This window comes from Eleutherodactylus coqui, chromosome 8 (genome assembly GCF_035609145.1).
Source record: "Eleutherodactylus coqui strain aEleCoq1 chromosome 8, aEleCoq1.hap1, whole genome shotgun sequence".
NCBI classification, from domain to species: domain Eukaryota; kingdom Metazoa; phylum Chordata; class Amphibia; order Anura; family Eleutherodactylidae; genus Eleutherodactylus; species Eleutherodactylus coqui.
In genome coordinates this window covers 209,534,532-209,547,636 of record NC_089844.1, presented here as the reverse complement: position 1 = coordinate 209,547,636, position 13,105 = coordinate 209,534,532, and the positions used below count along the sequence as shown (strand labels likewise).

Sequence of the window (13,105 nt, the reverse complement as noted above, 5' to 3'; positions counted from 1 at the left end):
CATGACTTGCTATCTTACTACAACACTCCTGTCCATGTACATATATACAACTCATTGTTAGGAAATATACATAAATAATTTATTTTTCTTGGGTCCCAAACTACCCCCTCCATCAGTGCAATTAGGGATGGGGAGTGCCATGCAGTTGTCCTGGCAGGCAGAAGACCTGATTTAAGGCTGTACAGCTCCGATGTTGGAAGACATCCGTCGGGGTTCTCTTACTGTATATTACCAGCCTCTCTGCTATCGGAGTCTATCCAACGTGTCACCTCATGCAGTACTGGCTTTAGCCAGCAGATAGCGTCGTTGTATAAAAGCAGAAAAAGAGGAAGCCCCCTAGGAAAACCAGGATACAAATTGGATTGGAAAGGGTTAAAGGCCCCCAGGGCTGCCATAACTGATTTGCACACCTTGACAGACTGCGTGTCGGTACGGGGTTTAATCGCTTCTACAATATGAGTGATCAAACAATAGCAAATTCAAGTCTCCTTTGGGGCTAAAGAGAAGAAATACAATGGAAGAATGACTAATAAATAAGAAAGAAGTACAAAGTTTAAGAAAAACCTTTTCCCAGTCCATTAAAAAAAAAATCTGGCATCACTACATGCGAAAAAGTCCATTTTCTTAAAATCTCACATTATTAAGCCTGCAGAGTGAACGCCATTCTAAAATGTGACCCAAAACTTACAGGTCATCCTGCAAAAAATGAGCATCACACAACTCGAGCGACACAAACGAAAGCCATGGGGGCCGAAAGATGACGCCAGCAAATCAAAGAGAAACGAGGTTGTAAAAACTAACGCTCGCCAAAAATTGTGCAGTTGCATTTTTTTCTTTCCGTTTTTTTTCCCCCTTCTTAGAAATTTTAACTTTTTCCCCCCTAGTACGTTTTTGGTACAATGTAAAAAAAAACCAAGCCCTCATGTAGATATGTAACCGTAAAAATAAGTTCTGATTTTTTATTTTTATTTTTTTTTGAAAGGGGGAGGGAGAATAAAGGAAATCGAATAACAAAAGAGCAGCGTTAAGGGTTACTGTAGTTTTATCCGAAGACGTGTCGGTGTTCACAGCCCCCCCCCCAGCTGCTAAGAGGAGATGGGATTCTAGTCCCTGTAAGACAAGGCGCTGTCATCTGTATACCAGGGATTCTGTCCGTCTGACATATTTATGAATTCTTACCGCCCCCATGAGTGTCAGTCTGAAGAATTAACCTGGGGTGATTCAATGTCCGATGAGGAGGAGTCCAGGAGCACCTGACGAAGGCTGCCAGCTCTGCCTACATGGGTGGTCTCTGGGCTTTCGTTCTTCCGCTCACACCCGCGTTTGAACTGCGAGCGGACACTGCGGATAATACGCAGGAGAAATGGATGGCAGCTTGCTCTATTTCTTCCCATAGCGTATGCAGACGATGCAGGGCTCCATGTGTAACTCTCTCCATTCACAGGCATTGCGAAGGCGCGGCGTTTCAGTTCACAGCCCCGCTCTGCACAGAGTGTGGAACGTGACGTATGTCCTTGACGCCAGAAGCCCGGGCACGCGCAGTGCCAATTGCAGCCCATCCACTATATCTGGTGGTGCTCTTCTGCAGAGCATGTGGGCTGAGATGCTCCAACGCTGCATGATACCTGCCTACGCCCATGTGAAGCCCTAACCCGGGGCTTTTTAAAGTGTGTTTACTGTGCAAAAGTAGTAAAACGCAAACAAAAATGAATGCTAGTATCATCCTAATGCTGTAGAACATGTATCCTGTCCCCCACAGTGGTGTCCTTAAACAATACAAGTTGGCCTGCAAGAGACCGGCCCTCAGATGGCTGTGAAGAAGAACCGTTATGGCACCTTGGAATGTGGTGGGGATAGAAAAAAGATAAATAAAAACTGCTTGGTCATTGGGGCCCAAAATGGGCCAGTCACTAAGGGGTTAATACAAACTGATTTCTAAGATATATGAAACCGCCTAAGGCTGGGTTCACACGGGGCGGAGACCTCACGGAATGTCCAAAGCGGGACCGCACAGAAATTCTGCGAGATTTCCCCAGCTGAAGTCCCATGGGTATTGGCTCTGGCTTTGAAAGCGTCTTGTTCTGCTGTGACCATCTCTCCCCATAAAGAGGAGAGCGCCCGCAGGGGAAACGGCGGTGAAATTAATATGCCGCGGCTTTGAATTCCGCACGGCCTGTCAGTTTCAGCACGGTTTGGCCGAAACGGACTGTCGGCAGCGTGTGGACAAGATTTTTGCAAACGTCGTCCACTTTGCTGCCTCTTCTAGGGCTTAAGATCGCCGGTGGAATTTCCATGCAGAAAGTTTGAATGGAAATCTGCTGCAATTGCGCCCGCTGTGAACGCAGCCTGAGGGTGGTTTGGCTTGGGCAATAAAATCGCCTGATGCAGGAGTGAGTAAAAACACAGAATTATGAAGCCAATGCTTTCCTTCTTCCTTCCTCATCTTCAATAACCGTTCTGTTAGCTTTTTATGTGGACTGCATCAAAGACGTTACAGCAATCCAGATAGGTGATATCCGCGTCACCACCACTTATGTCAAGATCATGGAATTAGCTTGACGTGATCTCCATAAAGCCGTGCTGTTTAGGGTCCAGCAGGTTGGCGTTAAGTCGTCAAATATCCTCTTTTTTTTTTTTAAGAGATACATACGATGAATGTAGCAGAAAATACTTCTGTGCTCAGAGAGAGAATCCTGCTGGGTCACTGATGAACTACACAAAGCTGGCAACCCAGGGACGCCCATGATCTCAGGCATGGGAACACTTGCTGAAGGAATCTCAGGATGGGTAGGTGGTGTCCTCAAACCTCCGGTGAGAAACGCAACCACCGACCGACTGAACAAACTGTCAACCGTTGGTCCCCTTCCCGATGGCGCTATCCTGGCCACCATGGATGTTGAATCATTCTACTCAAACATTCCACACAGTAAAATGGCATCACACATATGCCAACCTTGTCATGGTAAAACTTCATGGCAAACCACTGGCCTACTTCTGTTACACTGATGACAATCAATCATCTGGATCAACTCCGAACAAGAACTAATAAAATGCCATATATTCAGCACATTCCACCCCATTATAAACCTGATATGAAGCTACTCGTAGACAGAAATTAACTTTTTGGACACACTATGTATTTTTGTTAACCATTAAAAGGTATCATATCAACAAGATCACTTGGTTTCCCTTACTGAGAACAATCACATAATACACAATGAGATACCAGAACACTAGACTAATATGTAGTACACTAAGCTGTAATATACTGACATGTTATAAGATAACACACGTTAGACTGTAACATCCATACAATAATGCTACATAGCAACAGTATATAACATCATTGTGTATTATAGTATAGTGTGTATATTACACTGAGATGCTGTAATATAATACCCTAATAGACTACAGTAATGTAATATACTGTAATACGCAATGAGCTGCTAGAACACTACACTAAGCTATAATATACTGACATGTTCTAAGATGCCACACGTTACACTGTAAAGTCCATACGATAATGCTAACAGTATATAACATCGTGTAACGTAATATATACAATATACTGTAGTACACAATGAGATACTATAAAATGACATGTAATATAGTACCCCAATACTGGGCTATAGTAATGCAATATATAATACACAATGAGATACAATAATATACTGACCTGTTATAGGATACCACGCGTTACACTGTAAAGTCCATACAATAATGCTACATAGTAACACTATATAACATCATAGTGTAATGTAATATATACAATAAACTATAATATACTGACATGTAATATAGTACCCCAATAATAGACTACAGTAATGCAATCTAATATAAAATGGCCCACAGGCTTTTTCTTGCACCGCACTTTGACCCCTTTTGTGTGACCTTTTTGGTGGATGATTTTGGGGTCATTATATTTGTGACATCCTCACCACCGCCGTGAAATCCTAAAATTTGAGTTCGATACATTGACCTGGGCCTGCCGGCTCACTCAGTTCCTATGTTAAGTCTAGTGGCGCAGTTGTACTTCAGCCAACAGCGCCGCTAGGGAGAGTCAAGCATTGCCGAGCGATGTTCATATCAAGTGCTTACCAGCCTGACTGTTGCCACGTCCCCAAAACGTGGAAGACCAAGCCGTGGACTCCAAACAGTGAAGCCGAATCCGTGACCGTTCTTAAAACATTGCCAACCACTCCTCCAAGCATTTTCTGTTGACGTAGCGAACATCGCGTCAATCTAGTAATATAAACAGCCGTACCGCTCGTGTCTTTTTGAGCAAGTGGAATAAACCTCCACAGCGCAAAACCGTGACCGAACCTCATGAATGTCCAAGAGCCAATTGTCAATGTGTTTGGGTTAAGGAGATGAGACTGGAAGCCTGGTTACTGACAGATCTGTTGTTCTCCAGAAAGATGGGTTAGTGTGACCTGCGCCTCGATGTTCAGAAGACTTGTTCTAGAGATACTTAAAGCTAAAGCACGGGGTATAAAGCCGTCTTTGGTTCGACAAATGGAGAAAATTGAGGACCATTGCTGCTTTCTCCAACAGCGCAACAGCAATCTTGAAACGGGTGGTAAACCAACCAAGGGTAAAGGGCAAAGACCTACAGAAGGACTGAAGATCTGGTGTTCTGGCGCAACTCTCCAAGAAAAAGTAGTAAGGCAAATTTAATTATGGAATCCAGATTTTCCTTTTATTGCATTGAAACCAGCAATAAAACTCATTTCGGGGTGAGCCCCTTCATCAGTTGAGCTGGGGTGGGTACATAATGGGTTAAATGGAGGACCTTTATGTACGGGATGGGATCACCAGCACCTTGTTCTTGGAGACAGATCTTCTGTTCTTCCATATATTTGGCTCACCTATTGGAGAGTTCACCTGGTTGGTCGCACCTCCTCCAATTGTTGTGTTTTTTATACCCACCTCGACCCTCGGCCTATGCCCAGGACCCAGGCTTTTGTCCTACAGAAGACTATTTGTGTGGCCAGATAAAAAAAATTGCAGTTCTTTGCATTTTTCCTGAGACCTCCGAGATGTTCCACAATGTTTCTGGGATAATGTTCTACGGATAGATGAGACCGAAATACAATCTTTAGCACAAGTGAACAACTGTGTTTGGAGAACATTAAACCCTGCACACCAAAATGGCATCCCAACCGTTTAGCCCGATGAGGGGGTAGTCATCATCGCTACTTTCTGGCTCAGGTTCCGGATGCCTTGCAGTTAGTTTTAGGGGTGAGATGGGGGTGACCGTGGAGATAGTTGATCTGGATTATGGTTTTCTCCAGCAGGTTTTGGGGTATTTTGTAGCTTCCGAATTGTATAGTGTGCACACATCGTCGAGCAGATTAGACACAAGCGATCAATCTCATATCCAAAATGGCTCTCTGCCCAGAAACAGCCAGACAGGGCCTTTTATTGTAAAGACATACAATGGGCGTGCAACAGGTTACATCAGTAACATATAGGATTCTCATTTGTCGGATCATATAGAATCTCCCGCCTCTCTGCCCACCCTTCTCCAAGTGTTGATGTGGCGTGGACTATGTCCTAGCTGAAGTCACCTCCGTGTAGTGATGAATAATTGTTTAAATAGCTTCAGGATGGGAGGGGTGGAGAGGTCTCTGTGTTATTTAGTATTGGACAAGTATATACATATAACACTATGGCCCTTAACTCTTAGAGGCTTCTTGTGCAATTTCTATGTACTTAGCTAACATTACATCATACATCCTTCACCATCCCATTGTCTAGCAAATACCATGATTAGATTGTGTGTGTCCTTTAAACTCCACAGAGCTAAGAGTCATTACAACAGCATAATACATTTGGTTTATACAAATCGATAGACATTTTATACTGACTAATCATCATGTCTATCACATAGTTATGTGATCTATGAAGACCTTGCTTCCTACTCTGTGCCAAAGCAGGAGCAGGGAGCACAGTCTTCTAATCTGTGGGTTGCTGCCCGGACTCCAGTATACTCTTGATACGCCCTAAATGTTTCAGATGGGAGCCCCCTGAAGCTGTGGACTGGTACAATATGGCGGTGAGCCCCACCTTAGAGCGATGTCAGACTGTATACGGTGTGATTGGATTTCCATCTTTCTGTTCTGCAGGTGTAAAGAACTAATACTGACCACGTCCAGAGCGTTATTTGACATGATTGATGAAGAAACGGCTCAGGTCTGTTCTTTTATCTTCCTGTTCTTCTATCGCTGCCTCTTCACATGCCGCCGTCACGTGTGACTATTAAAGGGGTTTTCTGAGATCCCCCTTGCCATGAAATAACGGGACCCTGCAGTGGAGGTGCGTACAAGCCTATCTGCTTTTATGGCAGGGGGAGCTGGATTGTATGTCCGAAAATCCCCTTTAACATGCCACCATCGAGTGACCCTCCTGCAGCAAACTTCTCTGTAATTTGCGCTATTAGGCCTCCCTCACACGGGCGTCTTTGTACAGTTTTTCATCACTGCACCAAACGCTGCACAACGCTCCCATTCATTTCAGTGGGGCTGCTCACACAAGGCTGATAATGCGTCTTCAATGCTGCGCTCTGACAGCGGTGCATGTCCTATTTTTGGCCGCTTTCAGCTGTGAGTCGCCCATTGAAATGAACGGGCTGCGGTTTCAGCGCTGCTAAAAGCATTGCACAACTTGGTACCGCGCTTTTGTCAGCACTAAATGCCCTAGCTACACTGCCTGAGTCAAAGAAAGTAACTACTCGCCTTGCAGGGGATGTCGCTGTCCCCGGCGGCGCTCTCAGGACTTGTCAGCCTTCAGAGGAGCTTTTGCTGCTAACAGAAATTATAAATCCCCCAACTCCAGAAGAGATTGCTGTGATTGGCTGAGTGACAGCCGGCTGAGCCAATCAGAGCCAGTGCTGGATGTGTCCAATCACAGCCATTCAATGAATGAATGGCTGTGATTGGACACATCCAGCACTGGCTCGGATTGGCTCAGCCAGCTGTCACTCAGCCAATCACAGCAATCTGCCGGCTACACAAGGTCCCAACAGCGTCGCTGGGGACAGCGGCTTCACCTGCTCAGTGTGTGTTGATAGATAGAGATATATATATATCTTGTATATATCTTTTTTTGTCAGCAGCCTTAACACATGCCAGCGCTGCTGAAGCCGTGCTGAATCTGCAGTAAACGCTGTGTGAGGGAGGCCTTAGGTTGCTTTCACATAAGCGATAAACACAGAATAATGAAACCCATGATTAACTGGTTCTGTTCCCATTTGCGATGTTTTCCCTCCTCTTTCTCCGTTTTATAGCTTTTCTTCCAGCCTACGTTTCCCTGTTTCCCTCCTTTTTTTATTAATCACAACGCATGAACTTGCCATTTTTGTGCGACGCATTTTCAGCATTAGACACTCCTATTGACTTTTGCGCAATGATTTCGCGGCGTCAGCGATGCATGATTTTTCACAAGAAAAAGCTTCGCTGACGCTCAAAAGTTGCCTAAACAAACCTGTGATTTTTTTTGCCGCGATTTTCGCCATCGCCAGTGTGAAGGAGCCCTCAGACCGCACCGGACAGAATCTGCTGGTTAGGGAGACTGAAAATAATGTGGGAGGAACAAATAATGTAATTTTTATAGCAGGTAGAGGGGGAGGGACGTGTGATATAATGTTTATAGCAGGTAGAGGCGGAGGGACGTGTGATATAATGTTTATAGCAGGTAGAGGCGGAGGGGACGTGTGATATAATGTTTATAGCAGGTAGAGGGGGAGGGACGTGTGATATAATGTTTATAGCAGGTAGAGGGGGAGGGGACGTGTGATATAATGTTTATAGCAGGTAGAGGCGGAGGGACGTGTGATATAATGTTTATAGCAGGTAGAGGCGGAGGGGACGTGTGATATAATGTTTATAGCAGGTAGAGGCGGAGGGGACGTCTGATATGTTTATAGCAGGTAGAGGCGGAGGGACGTGTGATATAATGTTTATAGCAGGTAGAGGCGGAGGGATGTGTGATATAACGTTTATAGCAGGTAGAGGGGGAGGGGACGTGTGATATAATGTTTATAGCAGGTAGAGGCGGAGGGGACGTGTGATATAATGTTTATAGCAGGTAGAGGGGGAGGGGACGTGTGATATAATGTTTATAGCAGGTAGAGGCGGAGGGACGTGTGATATAGCGTTTATAGCAGGTAGAGGCGGAGGGAACGTGTGATATAACGTTTATAGCAGGTAGAGGGGGAGGGGACGTGTGATATAATGTTTATAGCAGGTAGAGGCGGAGGGACGTGTGATATAGCGTTTATAGCAGGTAGAGGCGGAGGGAACGTGTGATATAACGTTTATAGCAGGTAGAGGGGGAGGGGACGTGTGATATAATGTTTATAGCAGGTAGAGGCGGAGGGGACGTGTGATATAATGTTTATAGCAGGTAGAGGGGGAGGGGACGTGTGATATAATGTTTATAGCAGGTAGAGGGGGAGGGGACGTGTGATATAATGTTTATAGCAGGTAGAGGCGGAGGGGACGTGTGATATGTTTATAGCAGGTAGAGGCGGAGGGGACGTGTGATATAATGTTTATAGCAGGTAGAGGCGGAGGGGACGTGTGATATGTTTATAGCAGGTAGAGGCGGAGGGATGTGTGATATAACGTTTATAGCAGGTAGAGGCGGAGGGGACGTGTGATACAATGTTTATAGCAGGTAGAGGGGGAGGGGACGTGTGATATAATGTTTATAGCAGGTAGAGGGGGAGGGACGTGTGATATAATGTTTATAGCAGGTAGAGGCGGAGGGGACGTGTGATATGTTTATAGCAGGTAGAGGCGGAGGGATGTGTGATATAACGTTTATAGCAGGTAGAGGGGGAGGGGACGTGTGATATAATGTTTATAGCAGGTAGAGGCGGAGGGACGTGTGATATAGCGTTTATAGCAGGTAGAGGCGGAGGGAACGTGTGATTTAACGTTTATAGCAGGTAGAGGGGGAGGGACGTGTGATATAATGTTTATAGCAGGTAGAGGCGGAGGGACGTGTGATATAGCGTTTATAGCAGGTAGAGGCGGAGGGAACGTGTGATATAACGTTTATAGCAGGTAGAGGGGGAGGGGACGTGTGATATAATGTTTATAGCAGGTAGAGGCGGAGGGGACGTGTGATATAATGTTTATAGCAGGTAGAGGCGGAGGGAACGTGTGATATAACGTTTATAGCAGGTAGAGGGGGAGGGGACGTGTGATATAATGTTTATAGCAGGTAGAGGCGGAGGGGACGTGTGATATGTTTATAGCAGGTAGAGGCGGAGGGATGTGTGATATAACGTTTATAGCAGGTAGAGGGGGAGGGGACGTGTGATATAATGTTTATAGCAGGTAGAGGCGGAGGGACGTGTGATATAGCGTTTATAGCAGGTAGAGGCGGAGGGAACGTGTGATTTAACGTTTATAGCAGGTAGAGGGGGAGGGACGTGTGATATAATGTTTATAGCAGGTAGAGGCGGAGGGACGTGTGATATAGCGTTTATAGCAGGTAGAGGCGGAGGGAACGTGTGATTTAACGTTTATAGCAGGTAGAGGGGGAGGGACGTGTGATATAATGTTTATAGCAGGTAGAGGCGGAGGGACGTGTGATATAATGTTTATAGCAGGTAGAGGGGGAGGGGACGTGTGATATAATGTTTATAGCAGGTAGAGGCGGAGGGAACGTGTGATATAGCGTTTATAGCAGGTAGAGGGGGAGGGGACGTGTGATATAATGTTTATAGCAGGTAGAGGCGGAGGGACGTGTGATATAATGTTTATAGCAGGTAGAGGGGGAGGGGACGTGTGATATAATGTTTATAGCAGGTAGAGGCGGAGGGGACGTGTGATATAACGTTTATAGCAGGTAGCGGGGGAGGGACGTGTGATATAATGTTTATAGCAGGTAGAGGCGGAGGGACGTGTGATATAGCGTTTATAGCAGGTAGAGGGGGAGGGGACGTGTGATATAATGTTTATAGCAGGTAGAGGCGGAGGGAACGTGTGATATAACGTTTACAGCAGGTAGAGGGGGAGGGGACGTGTGATATAATGTTTATAGCAGGTAGAGGCGGAGGGGACGTGTGATATAATGTTTATAGCAGGTAGAGGCGGAGGGATGTGTGATATAACGTTTATAGCAGGTAGAGGCGGAGGGGACGTGTGATATAACGTTTATAGCAGGTAGAGGCGGAGGGGACGTGTGATATAATGTTTATAGCAGGTAGAGGGGGAGGGGACGTGTGATATAATGTTTATAGCAGGTAGAGGGGGAGGGACGTGTGATATAGCGTTTATAGCAGGTAGAGGCTGAGGGGACGTGTGATATAATGTTTATAGCAGGTAGAGGGGGAGGGACGTGTGATATAGCGTTTATAGCAGGTAGAGGCGGAGGGAACGTGTGATATAACGTTTATAGCAGGTAGAGGGGGAGGGGACGTGTGATATAATGTTTATAGCAGGTAGAGGCGGAGGGACGTGTGATATAGCGTTTATAGCAGGTAGAGGCGGAGGGAACGTGTGATATAACGTTTATAGCAGGTAGAGGGGGAGGGGACGTGTGATATAATGTTTATAGCAGGTAGAGGCGGAGGGGACGTGTGATATAACGTTTATAGCAGGTGGAGGGGGAGGGACGTGTGATATAATGTTTATAGCAGGTAGAGGCGGAGGGACGTGTGATATAGCGTTTATAGCAGGTAGAGGCGGAGGGAACGTGTGATATAACGTTTATAGCAGGTAGAGGGGGAGGGGACGTGTGATATAATGTTTATAGCAGGTAGAGGCGGAGGGGACGTGTGATATAATGTTTATAGCAGGTAGAGGGGGAGGGGACGTGTGATATAATGTTTATAGCAGGTAGAGGGGGAGGGGACGTGTGATATAATGTTTATAGCAGGTAGAGGCGGAGGGGACGTGTGATATAATGTTTATAGCAGGTAGAGGCGGAGGGGACGTGTGATATAATGTTTATAGCAGGTAGAGGCGGAGGGGACGTGTGATATGTTTATAGCAGGTAGAGGCGGAGGGATGTGTGATATAACGTTTATAGCAGGTAGAGGCGGAGGGGACGTGTGATATAATGTTTATAGCAGGTAGAGGGGGAGGGGACGTGTGATATAATGTTTATAGCAGGTAGAGGGGGAGGGGACGTGTGATATAATGTTTATAGCAGGTAGAGGGGGAGGGACGTGTGATATAATGTTTATAGCAGGTAGAGGCGGAGGGGACGTGTGATATAATGTTTATAGCAGGTAGAGGCGGAGGGATGTGTGATATAACGTTTATAGCAGGTAGAGGGGGAGGGGACGTGTGATATAATGTTTATAGCAGGTAGAGGCGGAGGGACGTGTGATATAGCGTTTATAGCAGGTAGAGGCGGAGGGAACGTGTGATATGATGTTTATAGCAGGTAGAGGGGGAGGGGACGTGTGATATAATGTTTATAGCAGGTAGAGGGGGAGGGACGTGTGATATGTTTATAGCAGGTAGAGGCGGAGGGACGTGTGATATAGCGTTTATAGCAGGTAGAGGCGGAGGGAACGTGTGATATAACGTTTATAGCAGGTAGAGGCGGAGGGACGTGTGATATAATGTTTATAGCAGGTAGAGGCGGAGGGACGTGTGATATAATGTTTATAGCAGGTAGAGGCGGAGGGAACGTGTGATATAATGTTTATAGCAGGTAGAGGCGGAGGGGACGTGTGATATAATGTTTATAGCAGGTAGAGGGGGAGGGGACGTGTGATATAATGTTTATAGCAGGTAGAGGCGGAGGGAACGTGTGATATAACGTTTATAGCAGGTAGAGGGGGAGGGGACGTGTGATATAATGTTTATAGCAGGTAGAGCCGGAGGGGACGTGTGATATAACGTTTATAGCAGGTAGAGGGGGAGGGGACGTGTGATATAATGTTTACAGCAGGTAGAGGGGGAGGGACGTGTGATATAACGTTTATAGCAGGTAGAGGCGGAGGGACGTGTGATATAGCGTTTATAGCAGGTAGAGGCGGAGGGAACGTGTGATATAACGTTTATAGCAGGTAGAGGGGGAGGGGACGTGTGATATAATGTTTATAGCAGGTAGAGGCGGAGGGGACGTGTGATATAATGTTTATAGCAGGTAGAGGGGGAGGGGACGTGTGATATAATGTTTACAGCAGGTAGAGGGGGAGGGGACGTGTGATATAATGTTTATAGCAGGTAGAGGCGGAGGGGACGTGTGATATAATGTTTATAGCAGGTAGAGGGGGAGGGGACGTGTGATATAATGTTTACAGCAGGTAGAGGGGGAGGGGACGTGTGATATAATGTTTATAGCAGGTAGAGGCGGAGGAGACGTGTGATATAATGTTTACAGCAGGTAGAGGGGGAGGGACGTGTGATATAATGTTTATATCAGGTAGAGGCGGAGGGGACGTGTGATATAATGTTTATAGCAGGTAGAGGCGGAGGGGACGTGTGATATAATGTTTACAGCAGGTAGAGGGGGAGGGACGTGTGATATAACGTTTATAGCAGTTAGAGGGGGAGGGGACGTGTGATATAATGTTTATAGCAGGTAGAGGGGGAGGGACGTGTGATATAATGTTTATAGCAGGTATAGGCGGAGGGACGTGTGATATAATGTTTATAGCAGGTAGAGGGGGAGGGGACGTGTGATATAATGTTTATAGCAGGTAGAGGGGGAGGGACGTGTGATATAGCGTTTATAGCAGGTAGAGGCGGAGGGGACGTGTGATATAATGTTTATAGCAGGTAGAGGCGGAGGGGACGTGTGATATAGCGTTTATAGCAGGTAGAGGGGGAGGGGACGTGTGATATAATGTTTATAGCAGGTAGAGGCGGAGGGGACGTGTGATATAATGTTTATAGCAGGTAGAGGCGGAGGGGACGTGTGATATAATGTTTATAGCAGGTAGAGGCGGAGGGGACGTGTGATATAACGTTTATAGCAGGTAGAGGGGGAGGGACGTGTGATATAATGTTTATAACAGGTAGAGGCGGAGGGACGTGTGATATAGCGTTTATAGCAGGTAGAGGGGGAGGGGACGTGTGATATAATGTTTATAGCAGGTAGAGGCGGAGGGGACGTGTGATATAATGTTTAT

General features: G+C 46.1%; 1 protein-coding gene across 4 annotated transcripts in view; it reads left to right on the top strand.

Moving 5' to 3' along the window:
• Window positions 1-13,105, top strand: part of PGAP1 (post-GPI attachment to proteins inositol deacylase 1) — a 123,583-nt gene that overhangs the window by 19,806 nt on the left and 90,672 nt on the right. For all 4 annotated transcript variants that reach the window (XM_066577279.1, XM_066577278.1, XM_066577280.1 and 1 more), the window contains one exon: window positions 6,129-6,195. In XM_066577279.1, coding sequence (XP_066433376.1) covers window positions 6,129-6,195 — 67 coding nt within the window. The remainder of the gene's footprint in view (window positions 1-6,128; window positions 6,196-13,105) is intronic.